This window comes from Sinohyriopsis cumingii, chromosome 6, assembly GCF_028554795.1.
Source record: "Sinohyriopsis cumingii isolate HCF-2022 chromosome 6, ASM2855479v2, whole genome shotgun sequence".
Lineage (NCBI taxonomy): Eukaryota > Metazoa > Mollusca > Bivalvia > Unionida > Unionidae > Sinohyriopsis > Sinohyriopsis cumingii.
Window position 1 is genome coordinate 88,677,074 of NC_142966.1, and position 19,339 is coordinate 88,696,412.

The 19,339-nt window shown below is 34.2% G+C and overlaps 1 protein-coding gene across 1 annotated transcript in view; it reads right to left on the minus strand.

Moving 5' to 3' along the window:
• LOC149797400 (glutamate receptor 2-like) overlaps nucleotides 1–19,339 on the minus strand; it is a 196,476-nt gene that overhangs the window by 130,902 nt on the left and 46,235 nt on the right. Inside the window, exon 2 of the mRNA XM_089962177.1 lies at nucleotides 15,624–15,761. Coding sequence (XP_089818303.1) covers nucleotides 15,624–15,761 — 138 coding nt within the window. The remainder of the gene's footprint in view (nucleotides 1–15,623; nucleotides 15,762–19,339) is intronic.

A 19,339-nucleotide genomic window follows, 5' to 3' on the forward strand; every position in this document is an offset into this window, starting at 1 on the left:
CAAAGGTGATTAGATGATAATTGTGAAGTCCATTCATAAAAGTAGTGTTCACATGATCTTTCAGTTGCGATTATAAATTAATCATTACAAAGATTATTTTGATATAACTGATGTCTTGCCTATCTTATTTAGGCAAGACAAGGAAACTTGACACCGTTTTGCAGAAAAAGCATAATCATGTTGCTAAACGTGCAGACTTTGATACAAAAATGCTACAGAGGATTTTATGACATGTGGAAGAGGAAGCAGACTAGTGAGTGGACATAACACACTCCCAGAGAACATGACAGTGAAATCATTGACATTTTGTGACTATTTTTTGCGACTGTACATCTTGTCCTACTGGATGCAGTGCCAGATCACCCATTAATCACGCTCAACACGTGCTATGGGGACCAGCCCAACGGGGGCACCAGAAAAAAATTCAAATTAATTGTTAATGATAAAATTGAATGAATTATACATGACCATTTCGATCTGGATGTACGAGCATCTTATTTTGAATGATGACAACACTTGTATTTTCCCACCATTTTATCTTTTAATATTGCTTGCTTGAGTGTAAGGGTGGGGCATCCTATTGATTTCGGCGCTTAAGGCCCTGTTAAGCTTTAATCCGACGCTGACTGAATGCATAATGAAATATGCATGATCGTTCAGTTGGAAAGTTAAGAATAAGGTTATCTACGCGAAAACATGATACAAAATCAATTGGTGCAGCTCTGTTATTGGTTATTTATCTCTACAACATGGCTCTTAAAGTGTTGGCATAAAGCAATTTGATATACTTTATACCAACACTTTAAAAGCAATGTTATTCTAAACGTATGTAGTGGCTGTATACGGATTGCTCATCGTTACGGTTTTTCGCAAGTGTTCTGTAGAACAGCTAGAATTTTACTGACTACGATAGAAAATTTCCACAAAGAGATTGCTCCCAGATATGAAAGAGATCATGCAGCGTTTCGCATGGTATGATTTTTTGTTGATTATGGTGACTTTATTGACTTTGGCAAGTCTTTCGTCGCGGGAAGGGATGGCTTTCTAAATAAATATCTGCATAAAAAATACGAATACATTATGCAAGATATTTATATTGATGTTGACGTTATGCAAACAATAAATATAATGTACAATGAAGACATTATAGCATCATGCAAAGAAACCTACTTTCCTCCTAAACTCAGCTTTTATGATCTCATGTGTGAGATGAGAGTCAGCTTCGCGTACGGGTTTGTAAACTATGTTCTTGACATAAAATGGAGACTACCAGAAAAATGCGGATCATTTTTATTATTTCGCTAAAATAGCCGTCACGATAAAGAGATTTTTTTTCTTGCAGGAAAATGCAATCGACTTGATGGCGAGGCACTGTTATTCTGAATTAGATTTTGAATAGCATCTCAAATCAGACTTTAGTACGAGCGCCATATCACAATAATTGCTTTTCTCTTATATATTGCTTATCCTAGTTATTCTAGTCTTCATTTTGCTTCTGATACTTTTTGCATATTTTTTTCGTATTGAGAAATCAACATCGGGCTGAAATCTGCTGATGTTATCTACTACTCGTAGTACCTTAACGAGGTCATCGATACAAAGTAGCTTTGATTTGATTAAGGATCTTATTGTATGTAATGTTTGCACAAGACGTTTTGTTCTGAACATTCGACTCCAGTTGGGTTTTTTTTTATTTTCGAGGGGTGGGGGTGTTTTTAAACACCATTGTATTACTGTTCTGAAGTCAGAACTAAGAAGCGTTAGTGGTTAGCACAACAAGAACCTCAGTTATAAGAAATCGGATACAACCGTTACTCCTGCAAGAGTGCTTGAAACAACAGGCTCTCTCGTGATAATTCTCATAAAACACGATGAGCTTCTAACGGTGTTTTAGCGGTATGTCTTCACTAATATTTAAATCTATGATACACAATGATGAAGTTAGTTCATTCATTATTCGTTTTACCAATATTTCATGACTGTTGAAGTAAAATACAGGCACGTTTCTTTTGCAGCAGATATACAATGGCTCCGAATGTGTTTTTGTCGTATGTTTTAAGCTTGATAAGCATTTCTTCTGTTGATTCTTCTACGTCCACAAAGTAATTTCTAGCCATAAGCCCGCTGCAGGCATTTTATTCCTGAATCACCACGCTTACTAATATATTGTATTGCATCATTGTGCGCATTTGCATTATATTTATGTCTTGTTTGGTAGCGTATTATTTGATGAATCGTTTTATCTGCAGCTCCTTCAAGTCTATTTAATTTCGTATCAATCAGATGGAAAAGCTTGTTTGCACTTGTTCTTAGATGATCTAAGTGCAGTGCCATATTAATCTATATACTTGGCCGTATCATCATCTGTGACTGGCAAATTATCAAACGGAACACTAAGTATTTTATCCTGCAGATATCGTAAATCTGGCAAAGACTAGTTTGCCTTGTAATATCTTTGAAATGTGTTCAATAGATGCAGAACGCTTGTTTATCTCAGATTGGTGAAAATAATGGTATTTCATGATGTGATAGTTAGCCTCTGCTGTTTTCTTGATTGTAGCAGATATTTCATCCTCTTGTTTTTTTGCAATCTGGTTAACTATTTCTTGTGAAGGACTGAATTGGTATAAATATGTCTGTGCTTGGAGTAGCGAGCTTTTCTTTTTCAAGATCTGCATAATCCTTTTTCGAAAGTTGTGGTATGCTGGCAAAGAAGTAGTCAGTTATTATTTCTGAGATATTCTCTACCATGATATCTAACTCGTCATGTGTCTTAGTATGACTGTTGTTCCTGTTAAAAAAATGAGTGATTAGCTTTTGAAACCTTGATCACAATAAAGCTAAAGAGTAGTAAAAGTAGGATCAATGTGATCAGCATCTATTCATTAATCAATAACAGGAGCAAAGTTGACCTCATCAAAAGACTGACTAATAAATATGTCAGCTGAAAGAACAATTTCCTGATCAACATCATTCTGATGAGCACACTTTACCATATCTCTAATGCACATGCAGGATACAAATCGGGGATTTCAATCTCAATAGGATCAACATTTTGATCCAAACAATTCTTATCAGTTACTTTTTACTCCAACTAGGTCATTGCCTAGCAATAAATGAATACCTGCCAACAGTCACTGGTCCTGAAATTGAGTGCTATGAAAAATTTACCAAGTGGTGAGGAACATTAAAAAAAGCCAAACTCTACTTCCTGAATAAGCACATTTTCACTAGAGCAAGATTTCCAAGACAAGGAAAAGTACGTGATAATAAACGATTCTAATAAGCTCGTGTCCATTAAAATTTGAATAGAGCAAGGACTGGCAGAATCATAAATGATACAGAGCCTTCTGAAATGAATGGTTCATAAGTCTCCAAAATAGAATTAAACCAGAGCTTTTCTGACCCAGTACCTATTTTGCTTTCAATACAAGATGTTAACTTTGACCTCTTTGATATAAGATTATTTTGGGACAGCTATGTATTTATTTTCTTGCTTATTTTTCGACAAATAACACGCTGCAATGATGTGCCCTGTCTTTTTGCGATAGTTGCACGCAGAAAGTAATACGGATTTCTGATCAGTCTTATCGTTTGTCTGATACTTGTAACGTTGTGCCAGAGATTTGGAAGGACTGGAATGATTCTTTACCACAAAAGATTGCTGATAGGAAGATTTACTGGCAACGAATCCTTGTGAGTAAACGAATGCTCATCATCTGTGTGAGCAACATTTTCCAAGTTTCCACTGTTTGCTAATCAAGATAGGTCTTGATGTCATAATAAATATTATTCTTGATCTCTTCAGCTAATATGAGTTGTCTGAAGTTACCGCAATCTTTATATACTTTAGTGACAGTGAACCACCTATCTCACAGTTGTTCTTTTTCTCTTGTAAATTGGACATTGGGTTTGTCCAGTATATTTCCTACAATTCCTAAACCTTTTCGATATGCCTCAGGTACCATTCTCATAACCCTTCAAAATATATATTTGTAACCACATTTTAATGATGAAAAATTGAGTAGATAAATTTCGCAATACTAACCATTAAGACCGACGTATGGGTGAGGCTCGCAATAACTTGACGGATTATATTGATTAACCTCTCTTGTTTGGAGGCATAATTGAATTTTAATTAAAGTCCGTTCGATAACAGTCAGACAGATGGAAGAGGGCAATATTAATGTAACGTCAAATAGTGAAAAATGACAGAGTTGAGAAAAGCCAGACAAAAAATATTGAGAAATCTTGCGCCATCTGAAATAAGTGTTTGGATGGAAGTGATAAAAGTATTGGCAGTTAGATAAAGTAACCTTGATTGTCTAAGCCAAGTGAGGTGGTATGTTCTCTAGAAGAAACTTCGTGCTTTAGGTATCATATATCGAAGTTATAGGCAGTAAAAAAAATTCTGACGAAGCATGAACTTCTCGACTTACTTTCTTATAATATAGTAAATTTAGTAGTAGTAGTAGTAGTACTAGTAGTAGCAGTAGTAGTTGTATTAGTAGGACTGTTGCTGCTACTACTACATAATTCATTTAAAATTATTAGCAGTAAGTAGTACTTACTTCCATTATTCAGTTTCCTTATTATGATTACGTCACTAAAGCATTTTCTCTGAGTTGCTTTATCTCAGGAGAGCGTAGGCCTTGTAATCCAAGGCTCACATGTTTAATATCATGCCAGGCCAACCTCATTGTGTCCATGAGAAAGGAATTTAGATATAATTTTCTCAGCATAGTAAAGCCAATAATGTGTTGAAATGCCGTTAAAAAATAACGACGACTAACCGTCCAGGATTTGTTCTTGTGATGCAAATACACTCTATATATTGAATTATGTATCGTTATGATATTGTGTTTACACAAATAATTAAACGCTGCTGCTAGAATTCCAAAATATGCCAGATTTTGATATTGTTATCACAGACACAGAAATGTTACAAGAAAAATGGAACTGCAACTTGGAACAAGCCACTATAATTTATTTGTAGTTTATGTTCAGCTTCAAATTATGTATGTAGCCTCATGGAAATAAACGAGAACATGTACCGATGTTGACTACCGGTAATTGGCATGGTATCAGACGCTTATCATCTTGGATAGATGTTATACACACAGCTCGCAACCGTCTTGAGCCATTTGAAACATGTGTCATAAAATTATATTTTCCAGTATAGTTATAAATAAATGCGGTCTAGAGAGAATTACTTTGACCTTGATGCGAGTGTTACCATTTTGACGGGTAGAGAAAGTAATCCTGATTGGCTAGCTAAAAGAGGGGATGTGCTTCCCAGACGAAATTCGGAGTTTTAAAGTAATCTTCTTCACGACATCAGTCATTCTAAGTTTCTCCGCCGAAAGGGAAGCTGGATATGAGATCAATATAAAGTCATCTTCTCGTTAAATAAATCGTCAGTAAGGCAAAAAGGTATTTTCTCATTTGAATACAATATATGTTCATTGATGTGAGTTTGCAATTATATGCCGAATTTAAATGTTTTAAATTCATACATCAGTTGTTCCTTGAGTTTGGAAGTTAATTGATTGCATGTATTTTGTTTCAGATGTTATACAACTCATTTGTTATATGAATGAGATCGGATTTAGAGGTTTTGTATGAAGTGTAAATATTTCATGCATTTCTTCAGATTCGCATTGGGAGAACTAATTTATTTGACTTGAAAGATTTGCAAAATAAATGCTGAGAATTGATTTTTCTGTGTCTGGAAATGTATGTCAATAAATCGCTAATTATCAAATTACCGTAGTTAGGACAAGAATTGAAGTCCAATTATTGGTTGTGTAATTAAGTTGTATATTCTTTTCAACCGAGAATCGAAAATATTAGCATTAGGAACGTGTGCCGACAGGCATAGTTAAGCTTGTGATTTATAGCCATAGAGGCGCAGTAATGGTTTATCTGAGAGGTCTAATTATGTCAAATTCTCAGCTTGGAATGCGACTAGTAAGCAGAAAGACATTATTTTTCTGATAATAGGAAGAAAGTATGGGGGCGTGGGGGGGGGGAAACTGACTATCATAGCTTAGTTCCAATGAATTATGATCTATGAAATTTGATGTAAAAGAGTGTGAATATTATTGATCACAGGAGAAGAAAAAATATGACACGTATTTAGGTTGGGTACTATATTTTTTATTTTTGAAGAAAACATACATCCCTACTGTATTGCACTGGGGGAAAATGCTCAGTCTGCAGCTGAGACGGTTGATGACCCGAAAAGGCTAGAGAGAGAGAGAGAGAGAGAGAGAGAGAGAGAGAGAGAGAGAGAGAGAGAGATGGGAGGGGGCGGGGTGGTGGGTGGGTGGGTAGGAATACGCCACCGCCGACCTATCACCAACAATGAATTTGAAAATACCGGAAGAACCAGGTGATCCTGACATGTCAGTATTGTTATTTCGATAAGTGACTCGTTCATATGATGAAATTTGTTCTATCTATATATCAAAACGGCTAATTGAAGCTCACATATATGTAGTTGTTGTTCTTTTGCTGTAGGGGTAAAGCCATTTGTCAGCACAAGATAGGCTATACATGGCGGCCAGGATAAATGGTGGAGGAAGAACACAGGAATACCCAAGAAAGAGCCAACGACTCACGAGAAGCAAAAGGCAAGTTTTTTCACTTATCCACATTAGTGGAGCCCGACACGTGAACCCACGTATACATAGGTGAGATGACAGTGATCAGTAACGGTGAGAGCTGTAGACCACTCGGTCACTCGAGGCCAACCATAAATGTAGTAACTCTATTTCTGAGAGAATGTAAAGCATTCTAATGTCATGTTCAGTTTCAGTTTGTTTATATATTTGATTAAATTGTTATACTTAACTCGTGTCATTTTATTTTATATATTCCATCCATTTTTTTTCCACATTTTATTTTAAGTCTACTCGATCCTGGCAAAATTACAAGTGGTCGATCATCTCCAAGATAACGATAACCAAAGCAACGAAAGTAGTCGGAGATACATCATCTCACCACCTTATGTATGTATGTATGTATGTATGTATGTATGTATGTATGTATGTATGTATTTATGTTGTTGTTCTAGGGTTTAACGCCATTTTTCAGCACAAGATACAAGATGGAAAATCTAGGGAAGAACCACCGACCCACGAGAAGCTACTGGCAGGATTTCCCACGTACCCACGCTAGCCGAGCATTTGACTCGAACCCACGCAGACAGAGCTGAGATGGCAGTGATCCGAACGGTGAGAGCTTTAGATCACTCGGCCACTCGGGGCCCCATATAATTATGTATGTATGTATGTATGTATGTATGTATGTATGTATGTATGTATGTACGTGTGTGTATTTATGTATGTATGTATGTATGTATGTATGTATGTATGTTGTTCTAGGGATTAACGCCATTTTTCAGCACAAGATACATGGCGGCCAGTATAACTGGTGGAGGAAGAACCCTGGCAAATCCAGGGAAGAACCACCGACCCACGAGAAGCTACAGGCATGCTTTCCCACGTACCCACGCTAGCCGAGCCTTGGACTCGAACCCACGCAGACAGAGATGAGATGGCAGTTATCCGGAACGGTGAGCGCTTTAGACCACTCGGCCACTCGGGGCCCCAGATATGTATGTATGTATGTATGTATGTATGTATGTATGTTGGTCTTAGGAATATATATATATATATCGTTTTTTTAATTTTTTTGTTATTTTTTTCTGGCCTAAGCTATGAGGGTTTATGGATTGATGATGTCGGTCCATAAGTCCGTCAGTCCGTGCTTCCGTTTCTCTGGTGTCCATACTTGAAATACAAAGTTTGAAGTTAGGAAACTATTGCTTGCAGAGGCATATGACTTGGTATATACATATTTAATGACTACTAAGAACGGAGTGAAAATATGGTCATTTCATGGATTGCAAACCAGTTATACTCTAACAGGCGGTTTTCTTGTATATAGACTTGTATTCTGCATAATCCTGTTTTCTAAATCAGCCCCATTAAACTGCTTTCTCATTTGGTTTTGCTTTATAAACATTTTAAAATTTATATTTTCCAGATGGGGATATTGTGCTTAAAATCCTTCATAATTCATGTCAAGCAAAATCAAGGATAATCCAGTTTACACCCGTATACGCGTTTCATGTGGATTTCTGACGAAATATCCGTTTTGGAAACACAAAACTACATCGGCTATTAACAGGTGCTGTAGTTCTTTTGACGATATCAAGGATGAAGAAAAATAAACCAGTTTATTTAGTAAAACAAAACTTCTAACCTTCGTTCATATTGTAGTTATAGTTTTTATCTTGGAGATTCTAGAATTTTTTGTGGTAAACATAAACTCCATGGGTCTAAGTATGAATGAATTTAAATGACACACATACATGCGATCACCTATGTATGTATGTATGTATGTATGTATGTATGTATGTATGTATGTATGTATGTATGTATGTATAATAGGTCTATGCGCTCTCCTGCGCGAGGAAAGAGGCGCGAAATGGAGGCAGGAGGTAGTGTTTAGCTTGCCAGACTCGCGATCGAAAGGGTGCAGGTTCGAATATTACCGTGGTTTGTCCTTGGGCAATTCACTATATTCTAATTGCCTCGACAATAAAATATAATGTATTGCTTTGCTGTAAAACACACGCACACACACCCACCCACCCACCCACACATTATATCAGGATATTAAAATAGAATAATGGCATTCACAGCACCGAGATCTCATCTTAACAACTGGTTTCCTATTTAAGAATCAATAACGACTCAGAGCTCATCGCTCTATTTATCCCGAAACGAAGTGAAACATCTTTGAATTTCCATCGATCTTTTCTCTCTGCCATCTTCTCGAATAATGTACAGTCATGGTTTAATTTGGGTCAAACAAACCAAGAAACGTTGGTTTCATGCCAAGTTATATTAGAATAATTAAAAGGAACCATATTATGTTATCATAAACTTTGGAGTGCATGTCAGGACATGTCGATAAAATGGCTGAGATAAATTCTGAAAGAGTGAGAATTTATAAATGTTGAGAGTCATTATTAAATGTTGCATATACTGAAGAAAAATAAGAAGACTTTATGAAGCAACAAACACAGATAAGCTTCAACCATGGTAATAAAACAAGTCTAGAGTGCATACCGCGTGCAACACATGTAGTTGCAATAAGAGTACAAAATATGAGCTGTACATGCCGCTACAATGAAAGTACAATATTTCGTCCATGTACAGTGTAAATGTCAGTCATCATGTGGTCTAGAGTGTTATACACATTTGGCAGCTTGTGGCTTGGAGCTTTCACAGGTATTTATTATGAAAAAAATGTCAAAATGGTCGCCGTCTTCCAACCCCCACCCATCTCTGGATTATTGTAGCTGGTACGGGCGAAAACCCATGAAAATACGAGTTTTGGGGATTTTCGCTTGTGTCATACGACGATGTCTCTGGACCTATGATGATGGTACAATATAGTCAAACCGTCCAGAGAGAGAGAGAGAGAGAGAGAGAATATATAAATGCTAATTGAAGCGGAATAATGACTTAGATAAACTGTAAAGATATTTAACTATTTTAATTACTTCTTGTTGGTTCGTCATTTTGCCAAGTTTCTATTCCGTGCTAATGTGTATATTCCAGTACGTGAATGCCTGAGATTTCAGATTCAAGAAGCTAACCGTGTTTGTAGTGCATTACTTTCTTCATAAAAACCATATTTCATGTTGAAATCATGAGTGTGTCTTATATTGATTTAATAAATGTGAATAAAAAAGAAACTCATAAAGAAAACAATCAACTTATCAATTGACATATGTGATTGTGAACAACAAGAAAAAGCATAGTGCTACATTTTATAGCGGACACACTCCCAAGGACGTGTGGAGTTCATTCACTCTGTCAATACACAGTTGCCCAGAGCATATCTTAACTACATTCATAGGGCAAAAATGTGTATTTGTATGTGACATAAATAAAATATATTTAAAGTATGTACGCTGTAACAATGATATACCACTCGCTATATAAATTTGTCATTAAAAGGAAACTCGGCAAGCCTCGTTTCCGGTAAACAAATGTATACATCCCGTGGGATATCACTGAGACATCGGACCTAATATATATATATATATATATATATATATATATATATATATATATATATATATATATATATATATATATATATAGTATGCAAGCTGTCTCAATGATGTATGTATGTATGTATGTGTATATATATATATATATATATATATATATATATATATATATATATATATATATATATATATATATATATATATATATATATATATACGAATCTCAAATTTAAAAAGTAAGGTCCCGTCTGGTGTACAAAAATTTAATTATTGTAGGCGTGGAAAATATATTGGAAAAATTTGTTTATAGACTCATCATTCGCATGTTACTCCTTTGTTGAAAATTATTCGGATGGAGAAAGAAAACTATTTTAAAGATGTTTACTTTAGTTCAAATCGTGATTTAAAAAAAATGCATTTCTTTTCATTTTTCATTTTAAAAACTTTAAAATGCATCGAGATACACGAAAACAATTTTATATGGCAAGTCTGCAGCGTGCTTTCATTACCTTTACAAGAAGTAGTTGAATTTTATTTATTTATTTATTTATTTATTTATTTATTTATTTATTTATTATTTGACATAATACATCTTGCTTAAGGTTTTTATCCTCATCATCATGTATATGTGGAAGAGATTCCTTCTTCGTAAGGTGATACCTTTGTGAGATATACCATTGATCATCTGATTGCTCGACCCCTCCGGTTCAGAGGTATAAGAAAATCATTGATTGGAGTATGTTCCCGGATGACCAGTCCATTAATTTTTGTTATTATTTCCAACTGATACCCAATTTACCAAGTAAATGTTGCGGAAATTGTCCATTGTCAGAAGACCAGCGGATCCTAAGAAGTATATAATAGGTTCAACGATCCCATTTCCTGTAAAAACGCTTACCGAATAAAAAGCATGATGAATACTAGTAGAACTGAGAGTCAGTCGCTAGTAAGAAATGACTTTAAAAATCCTAATTGCATTTTTGTATATCTATAGTGTGTACTTCAGTTTTTTCTATTATTGTAAATCGTAAATGACATTACGTAGCTAATTAGTTCAGGGTATTGGTTTTCCCACTAGATAGTCCTAGTCTATCTAATGTTTGTCATGTTCTTTAATAACATTTAAGTAAGAAACATTGTTTACAATTTAGAATGTTCTGAAAATGAACGTTTGACCTCATTATGGTCCTGTTATTGTGTCGTTTGCTTTAATATTAAGCTTCTTTGCCTCATTATTATTCATCCTTGTCTTAATACTGGTAGTATAACCAGAATGTTAGTTGTGTTCAGTTAATATATGAAAGGATTTATTAATGTAAATTATTCATTTTAGTTACAAAAGTGGTAATTGATTTTAGGACAAACTACATCACTATTTTTCAATTATTGTGAATTCGTTCAGGGACATTCAGTATTATATCATAGTGATACATTAAGATTGTTAGCACATCATTGAATATTGATACATTCAAGATTGGAATCAAATCGGAACACCACTGGAATTCATTCGGAACATTATATACCTTTAGACATGTGACAGAACTTATATGACTAATTAGGATTTAATTCACAACACTGTAAGTTCTTTTCAAATTTTCACTTTGCATCCTAGGAAAATTATTTCTTGAATTTTACTAAAGTGTTACTGTTACTTAGTTTAAGACCACAAAATCGTAACAGAAAATTGGACATCCGTCAGGCATACGAATTTCTTGAAATAATTTCAGACAAATTTAATGTTTTTTTTAAAATTTCAGTTATCTTTATTTCGGATTTTTAGACCCTGTTATTTTAACTTCAGATATTTACAAAATCGTTAATGAAATGATCAAGTTTTCAAATTTTCATCTATTATCGTGAACTTTGTTTGAAATCCTACACAGAAAGGGTTAGAATATTTCGGAAAGGAATTACAGTTCAAAAGTAAGATGGCCGTAATTATGAAAGCTTTAGTTTCAAAACGTAATGGTGGAACTTGCTGAGAGAGAGAGAGAGAGAGAGTAATGCAAATGCAGAGATCAGAACGGAACACACAATTGAAATTAAAAGAATTAGAACCGCCAAGAAGAGCACGACCCCACCCAACCCATCACACATGTTCAGGTTTTTAAGTTATCATAAATATCAAGTTATGCCCTCTTTTCAGGAAAAAGAAGTTGATTTAAAGTTTCTTCAATTTCAGAAAATGCCGAAGGATCGAAATTACCAAGAGAGAACTGAACTTTGTTATTACAAGGTGTACTTATTGGCAGTGCTCGTAATATATACATTTCATCACTGTCAGTACAACGGAGTGATGATTCTGATATGGGTAAGGATTACATCTTGAAAGGTTGAGTTGCTGCATGAGGCATATCGACAACGGTTTAGGAATTGTAGAAAAGAAGGTGACAAACATATGTCGAGTTCACATGGGAAAAAGAACGACTATTTGATTGGTGTGCTCAGCCAAGGATGTTTACAAAGATTATGATAACCGCAAACATATAATTTTAGTTGAAGAGTTAAAGTATTCCATTTATAGTAATAACAACATGTATCTTGATAAGAAAAAAGTGGAAACTTTTGAAGATGCTGCTCATACAGCTTATGAATATAAACTGATACACAAAGTTTCATTTGCCAATAAATCTTCTATGCTGCAATGTTTTTCAAAACGTCATCTCGGTCGGTCTTATACGAATACTTCCAAATCTCAATTCTGGCACAATGTTTTGGAATCAAACTTCTGATAAGACTGATCAGATTTTATTGTCTTTCCCTATGTGCACTATGCTTGCTACATATAGAAAAATAGAAACAGAAAAAACAAAAAATTATTACGAATAATCTTATTTCTAAGAGGTCATTGCCACGTTCATATATTGAAAATCAATAAACTGATTTGGGACAAACAAACCACAGTCTGATTTTGTATGGAGAATTTTGAACCATTCATATCGTACGTTTCTAGCACTTATTAGTGATTGATTGTAAATCCTGTCCCTAGTACAATATTAAAGGACACAAGAGCTTCTCGTGTCCTTTATTCCCAGGTACTTCGCCTTCTTCGGAGAATACTTCTTCTAATGAAAGTTGTTTTCTTCAGGGAGTATAGTGCGGTTTTGTTAATGTTCCTCTCCATTGTGTAAAGTTGTGACCATTCTTAATTTCAGTTGCATTCGTAACATCAACATTTTTACTCACTGAGGATATTTTTATTACAAGGCAATGATCTAGCGGGAGATAATTTTGGTAGTCCTCTTGTAACTGACAATCCTCGTCTGGACAAAAGAATGTATACTTTGAGATTGAAATCCCTGAGTTATCAGAGCTGTGGCAAAAACTCCTCAGAATGACAAGTTCATTTTGATGGCACATTTATAACAAAGGCATTTGATGAGATTAACTAGGCTCCTATTATAGATCAATCAACATATTTTGATCATAGTGATCCTCTTTTGAGAAATCATTCTCTTTAATCTAATCAGGTTGACAAATATTCATTATTGAACAGGACTCAAGATCCTGCGATCAACTATTTGTTTCAGAGGTCAATTAGCGACACTGAAGCAACACAAGTATCTGTTTGTTATTTTGTTTAAAAAATTGAGTCCTTATGAGAAATTGGAGACAACCTGAGGTGACGAGTGGTTCATGAGCTAACAAATTGTCGTACTGAAGTTATTTCGACAGGAAATGTTGTCTAGATTGTGAGACTCCCTTGGCTGGTCATTTAAAAGTCGTTTATAAATACTGTAGATCTTGTCACACTTGTCAACGGATAGAAAAACCCAGTCAGAAGATACCCAAGGCTCATCTGCAATATATTACTTGATTTGACGAACCTGTTAACAGCATAATGGTAACTTGTGTCGATCTTTTACGTATGACAAAGTAAGACAACCAATACTTACTGACCATAGTCTGTACGTCCTTTGAGGTATATGAAAAAAACTAAAGCCATAATAATGATAAAAGTTTTGTTTTACAACAATTTTCTGGCCTTGCCAAATCTGTCCAATTTATTAAGGGTCAGTTTTTTATGTTTGTAAATTTCCAACAACTTATTCATTCATTAGGCATTCAATAGTTTAGGTCTTCTGACTATCATCCTGAAAATCCAGGGGATTTAGAAGGATGCCATTGTCATAAAACGTCGATGAATATGATTCGTTTATACTGCATTCATATAGCAAAAGATTGGGAACAGTTCATTTACTGTTAGGGAATCAGTTCAAGAATAATAAGGTTTTCGTCCCACTGAACACATTTTCTTGACATTCAGTCTGTGGAAAATTGACGTTCATTAAATAGAAACTTTTTCAACTGAAGGTTAAAAAATTAATGTTTCTGACTATGTCTCTGATTTTTTAAATTATTAGTTGTCAAAGTCTTGTGAGTGGCAAGAATTGGCTTCACTCACTCACTCGGTCAAAAACGAATTTAATGTATGCCAGAACTTCAAAAGAAAGAATTTTCAGATTGGTAATAGAGTTTTTTCTCTCTTGCCCTTGCAATAAAATCTTCTTCAGGCCAATTATTATGGTTCTTATAAAATTGAAATGAAAGTAAGCGATTTAAATTACATCATTAATACTCCTGAGAGGAGGAAACATATACGGCTTTGCCATATACGTATGTTAAAACCGTATGTCGATAGAGAAAACTCTGTGAATTACTAAATCAATTTAATTATACCTGTCATGTGCTGTAAAGATGTAAATGACGGCATGCAGTCGGAATGTAGTGAGATTGGTTTAACTAATCTTCGGAGTTCAGAAATATTAACTTATCTAAAAATTATGCTTTCACATCTACAGCCACAGGAATAGAGTGATCTAGATACATACAGTATGTGAGTATGAGCACAAAGCAAAAACCTACCCTGGGGATGAAATTGAAGATTCCACAATTGTGAAACAGCATCCTTACAGAATGAATCCTCTTCAGGAGAAATTTTTGAAGAAGAAATTCAATATTTGCTGGAGATTAGTTTATTATAAATGATAATGGAGTTCTTGTGCCGAAAGAATACGTTCCGTATGTGTACTGACTATAAAAAGGTGAACCCCGTCTGATCAAACCAGCGTCCGTCTGACGCTCTGCCAAATGAGCCACCACGGCTCCTCCTCTCACTTAAAGAACCTGCTCACCACTGCATTTAGATGTTATTAGTCCAACGGTTTGCCTTTCTGGATTTCTGAACCCAAGGTACAATCTTGATTCACCTCAATCATTGCGCCTAATGGAAACATTTTAATGTTGGATATGATTTATTGTACCGGCCATTATAATTGCGAACACACAGACTGTAGGCTTGTACAGTTCCTTTAAAGATTTTAGATTAACCTTTTCAATTAAAAGATGAGAAAAAAAATGCAGGTAATATGTCTGATCGTTGATACCATATAGTATTGTCTAAATACATAATATTACTGCTGGAGCTTAAACTAAGATAGCGTTTAATTATGTAAAATCTAAGAAAGCTCCAAAATTCCAAGGACATCCTAATACATCATAAAGATAGAATGATATTGTATCTTACTTTTCGAAATGAGTCGGTGGTTATCACTAATATCCAGCATCACCTCTCGGAGGAACTGTACTTTGTTTAGGGCGTGAAACTGCCGCTCGGCAAACCTCAAGATATTACTCGCATTAGACTTTGCATCCATAATTACACCTGCAAAATTTATAATGAGAAGAAGAATAAGAAATCTTCATTCTTACAAATCAATATAATACAGTATTCACTATAAAATACACACACAATTATATAAAGTATATAGGTAGAACTTTGAAAGTTTTGCGTTGGGAGAAAAAGGATCGGAAGGCAACAAAGTATCATCCATGTTTTTCTTATAAATGAAAGTGATATTTAGTGCGTGCGTGTGTGTGTGTGTTGAAATCCTCTTATGAGGTTTCCATCATCTCACCGCCCCCCCCCATCCATCGACCATTCAAGCCAGTCATTTATGAATGTATGCATTCATCCATGCATTTAAATGACTCACAGTGTTTAAAGAGCTTTTCAACTTAATTACATGCATCCATCATCTATTCATCCATCCATCCAAGTAATTATGTATGCATGAAGGCACACACATACATTTTGATTTTTAAATATCTTTTCAATTATCTTCTCAATTGTTCTTGTACAGCTAATATTTCGCGTAGTATCTAAACATCATAATCGTTATCATTCACATTCTAAAAAGTGCCATTTGTTCCTCGATTTTAACTATATAATCAATCCCAATATGAATCATTCTTTATTTTTTAACCACAATACTTGTTACTAAACTGAAAAAAATGAAGCTGCAAAGCATGTCAATAGTAGCATGAGTAGTTATCTGCCCTTGATATATCCTTCAAGCGGTTAATGATATAAAATTACCAATCTCGCAGAATGGCTAACATCCGAGACATCTTTTAAAGAGTTTTTGCCATTAATGTAGGCTATACAAGCCTCGAAGCTCGGTTTGCCGTCTAAATTAGGGCCGCTGTTTGTTGTTAAGAGTTGACCCTGAGTCAGGACTAAAACATCATTGGGGAAATAATTTCATTTGCAGTAATAGGTCAGTCGATACGACGGCAGGCTTTCTCAGACTCGGCTTAACCATTTTAAGGCCTTCTTCGTAACAGTAACAAGATGCTGTGACAATAGATACAGGGATAAAAGAACTAGCAAATACTTTTATCAGCTAGACGGTCAGTCAGGAGAAGGAAAAGATGATACAGAAAGCAATATGTTACCTTTCTCATTTGGCAACGAGGGTGTTTTAGACCATAGTTTAAGAATGAAACAGACGATCTCATTATTCCAAAGCAAAAAAAAAAAAAAAGAAAAAGATGAGGAGGACGCCCACGACATATTTCAACCTCTATCATTGTGGTGAATGAAATGTTTTAAAATATTGATTAAAGAACTGAAGTTGTTGCTCTTGAATCAAGAAGAAAATGTCGATGCAGGTGATGGAGACAATTTAACAGCCTCAGTCAATTCGTGACGAAGCATTTCGACGATAATTAATCGATTAAAGACCTAAACTTATTAACCCAATAAGCAAAATGAAGAAGAATATGATGATGATGACGCCGCCATTATTAGTCCCCCTCTTTGTAGTGACGATGCGTTTTTACAACTGATCAGCAACTCAAGAGATGATCGTATTAATCCAAATTCAAGAAGAGGCAGAAGAAACAGATTATGATGAGCAAACACTTTATGGCTTCAGCAATTGTCGCTTTGATAATGGTCCAATATTTAAACTGATCTCAATAACCCAGACTATGAAGAAACAAACAAGAAAACGACAATAATAGTGAAGGCATTGTCGTTACGAGGCGCTTTGACAAATATTTTGGTGACTGAGGATCGGAACTGATAAATCCAAAAGGCAAAATAAGAAGAACATATCAGTGATGTTGATATATGTACTAATAGCCTTAAGCACTGCAGTGCCAAGGCGTTTGAATAATAATTTCGTGATTAAACTGTGTGAGTGTGTGTGTGTGTGTATGTATGTATGTATGTATGTATGTATGTATGTATATATATATACATATATATATATATATATATATATATATATATATATATATATATATATATATATATATATATATATATATATATATGTGTGTGTGTGTGTGTGTGTGTGTGTGTGTGTGTGTGTGTGTTACAATGTATTCACTGATTAGAATGTTTCATATTTATAACTATATGAATGTATGCGATCTCGTTGCGATGCGATCAGAAACTATACTATGCAACAGCAATTATCTGATTTGCCTTTCTCCCCCACCTCATTGTAATATCAGGTGGCCACTAGAGCTGCATACCACGACAAATTTTGCATCACATTATTTCTGATCACACCGCGATAGATACGAAGGTATTCCGCAATTATATCAGGGACCAAAACTTTAATATTTCGGAGCTAGTGAATTTTATCCTAATTTTCATCTTTCACATAGCTGATAAATATCTTCCTTTGATTATACAAAAATAACCCTTTGTTATATCATTACAGCGCCTGTTGTGGCGTATATTTTTCTTTCTCTTTTTTTTTGTTGTTTTATCAACAGTCGTTGAAACACAGTAATATCATTCCAGGTTTGAATTCAATATAAATCCCAGTCAATGTCTCTGTCCAAGAATTTAATTATTTGATGAGCGTTCTTTATTTCTAGAGAAAAATCACTGAATAATTTGAAAAAATTAATTCCAGTGGAAATGAAATAATGGACTAATTGACCTAACAGTAATACAATTTGATTCTGCTAGATCTTAAAACACGAACGAATACTTTTTCTACTACCAAGATTCTGTATATAGTCTTCTGGCTGACCTCAGGTAACAATTAACAATTTCTAAAGCAGGATCATTACCTAACGGAAAGAATCTTATGAAAGTTCATAATGTTTACAAAATAAATCATAGTTATAATTAGAAGTCTGTTACTACAATTATGATATAAAATGTGCAGTAAACAACAGGTAGACCAGGTAATTAATACAGAAATGAAGACTCAGACTGAGATAAACATGTTAATAATTCAGGCCAGGTAGAAACTTAACTATATTTTGGACAAGGTCAAGTCAAACATACAATGTCATATTATCAATAGCAAATAATCAAATAAAAAATACAAAAAGTCAAAATAACCTAACTAACAATGCAAAATGAATATATATATATACATATATATATATATATATATATATATATATATATATATATATATATATATATATATATATATATATATATATATATATATATGTATATATATATATATATATATATATATATATATATATATATATATATGTATATATATATGTATATATATATATATATATATATATATATATATATATATATATATATATATATATATATATATATATATATATATATATATATATATATATATATTGATAACGGAAGTCTGCAATTCACTACCTAATATATTTATGTAATAGAAAGGAAAGCTTTGAGCTGGATGCCAATCCTCGGTTAAGATATTTATCAGAGAGGCCCAGCAACACACTGACGCAAAATGTCAGTGGTCAAAAGAACCTGTGTAAAATTTAAATAGAAAACAACTGGAATCCTGAAAGTCTTGGGATTGTTTTCTTTCTTATAAAGGAATAAATGTACTTAACACACTCATATACACTAACAGATAACTTTACAAAATGACACATTTTCTTCATTTATTAGTCCGACATTTTACAAACAGATTGATTTGA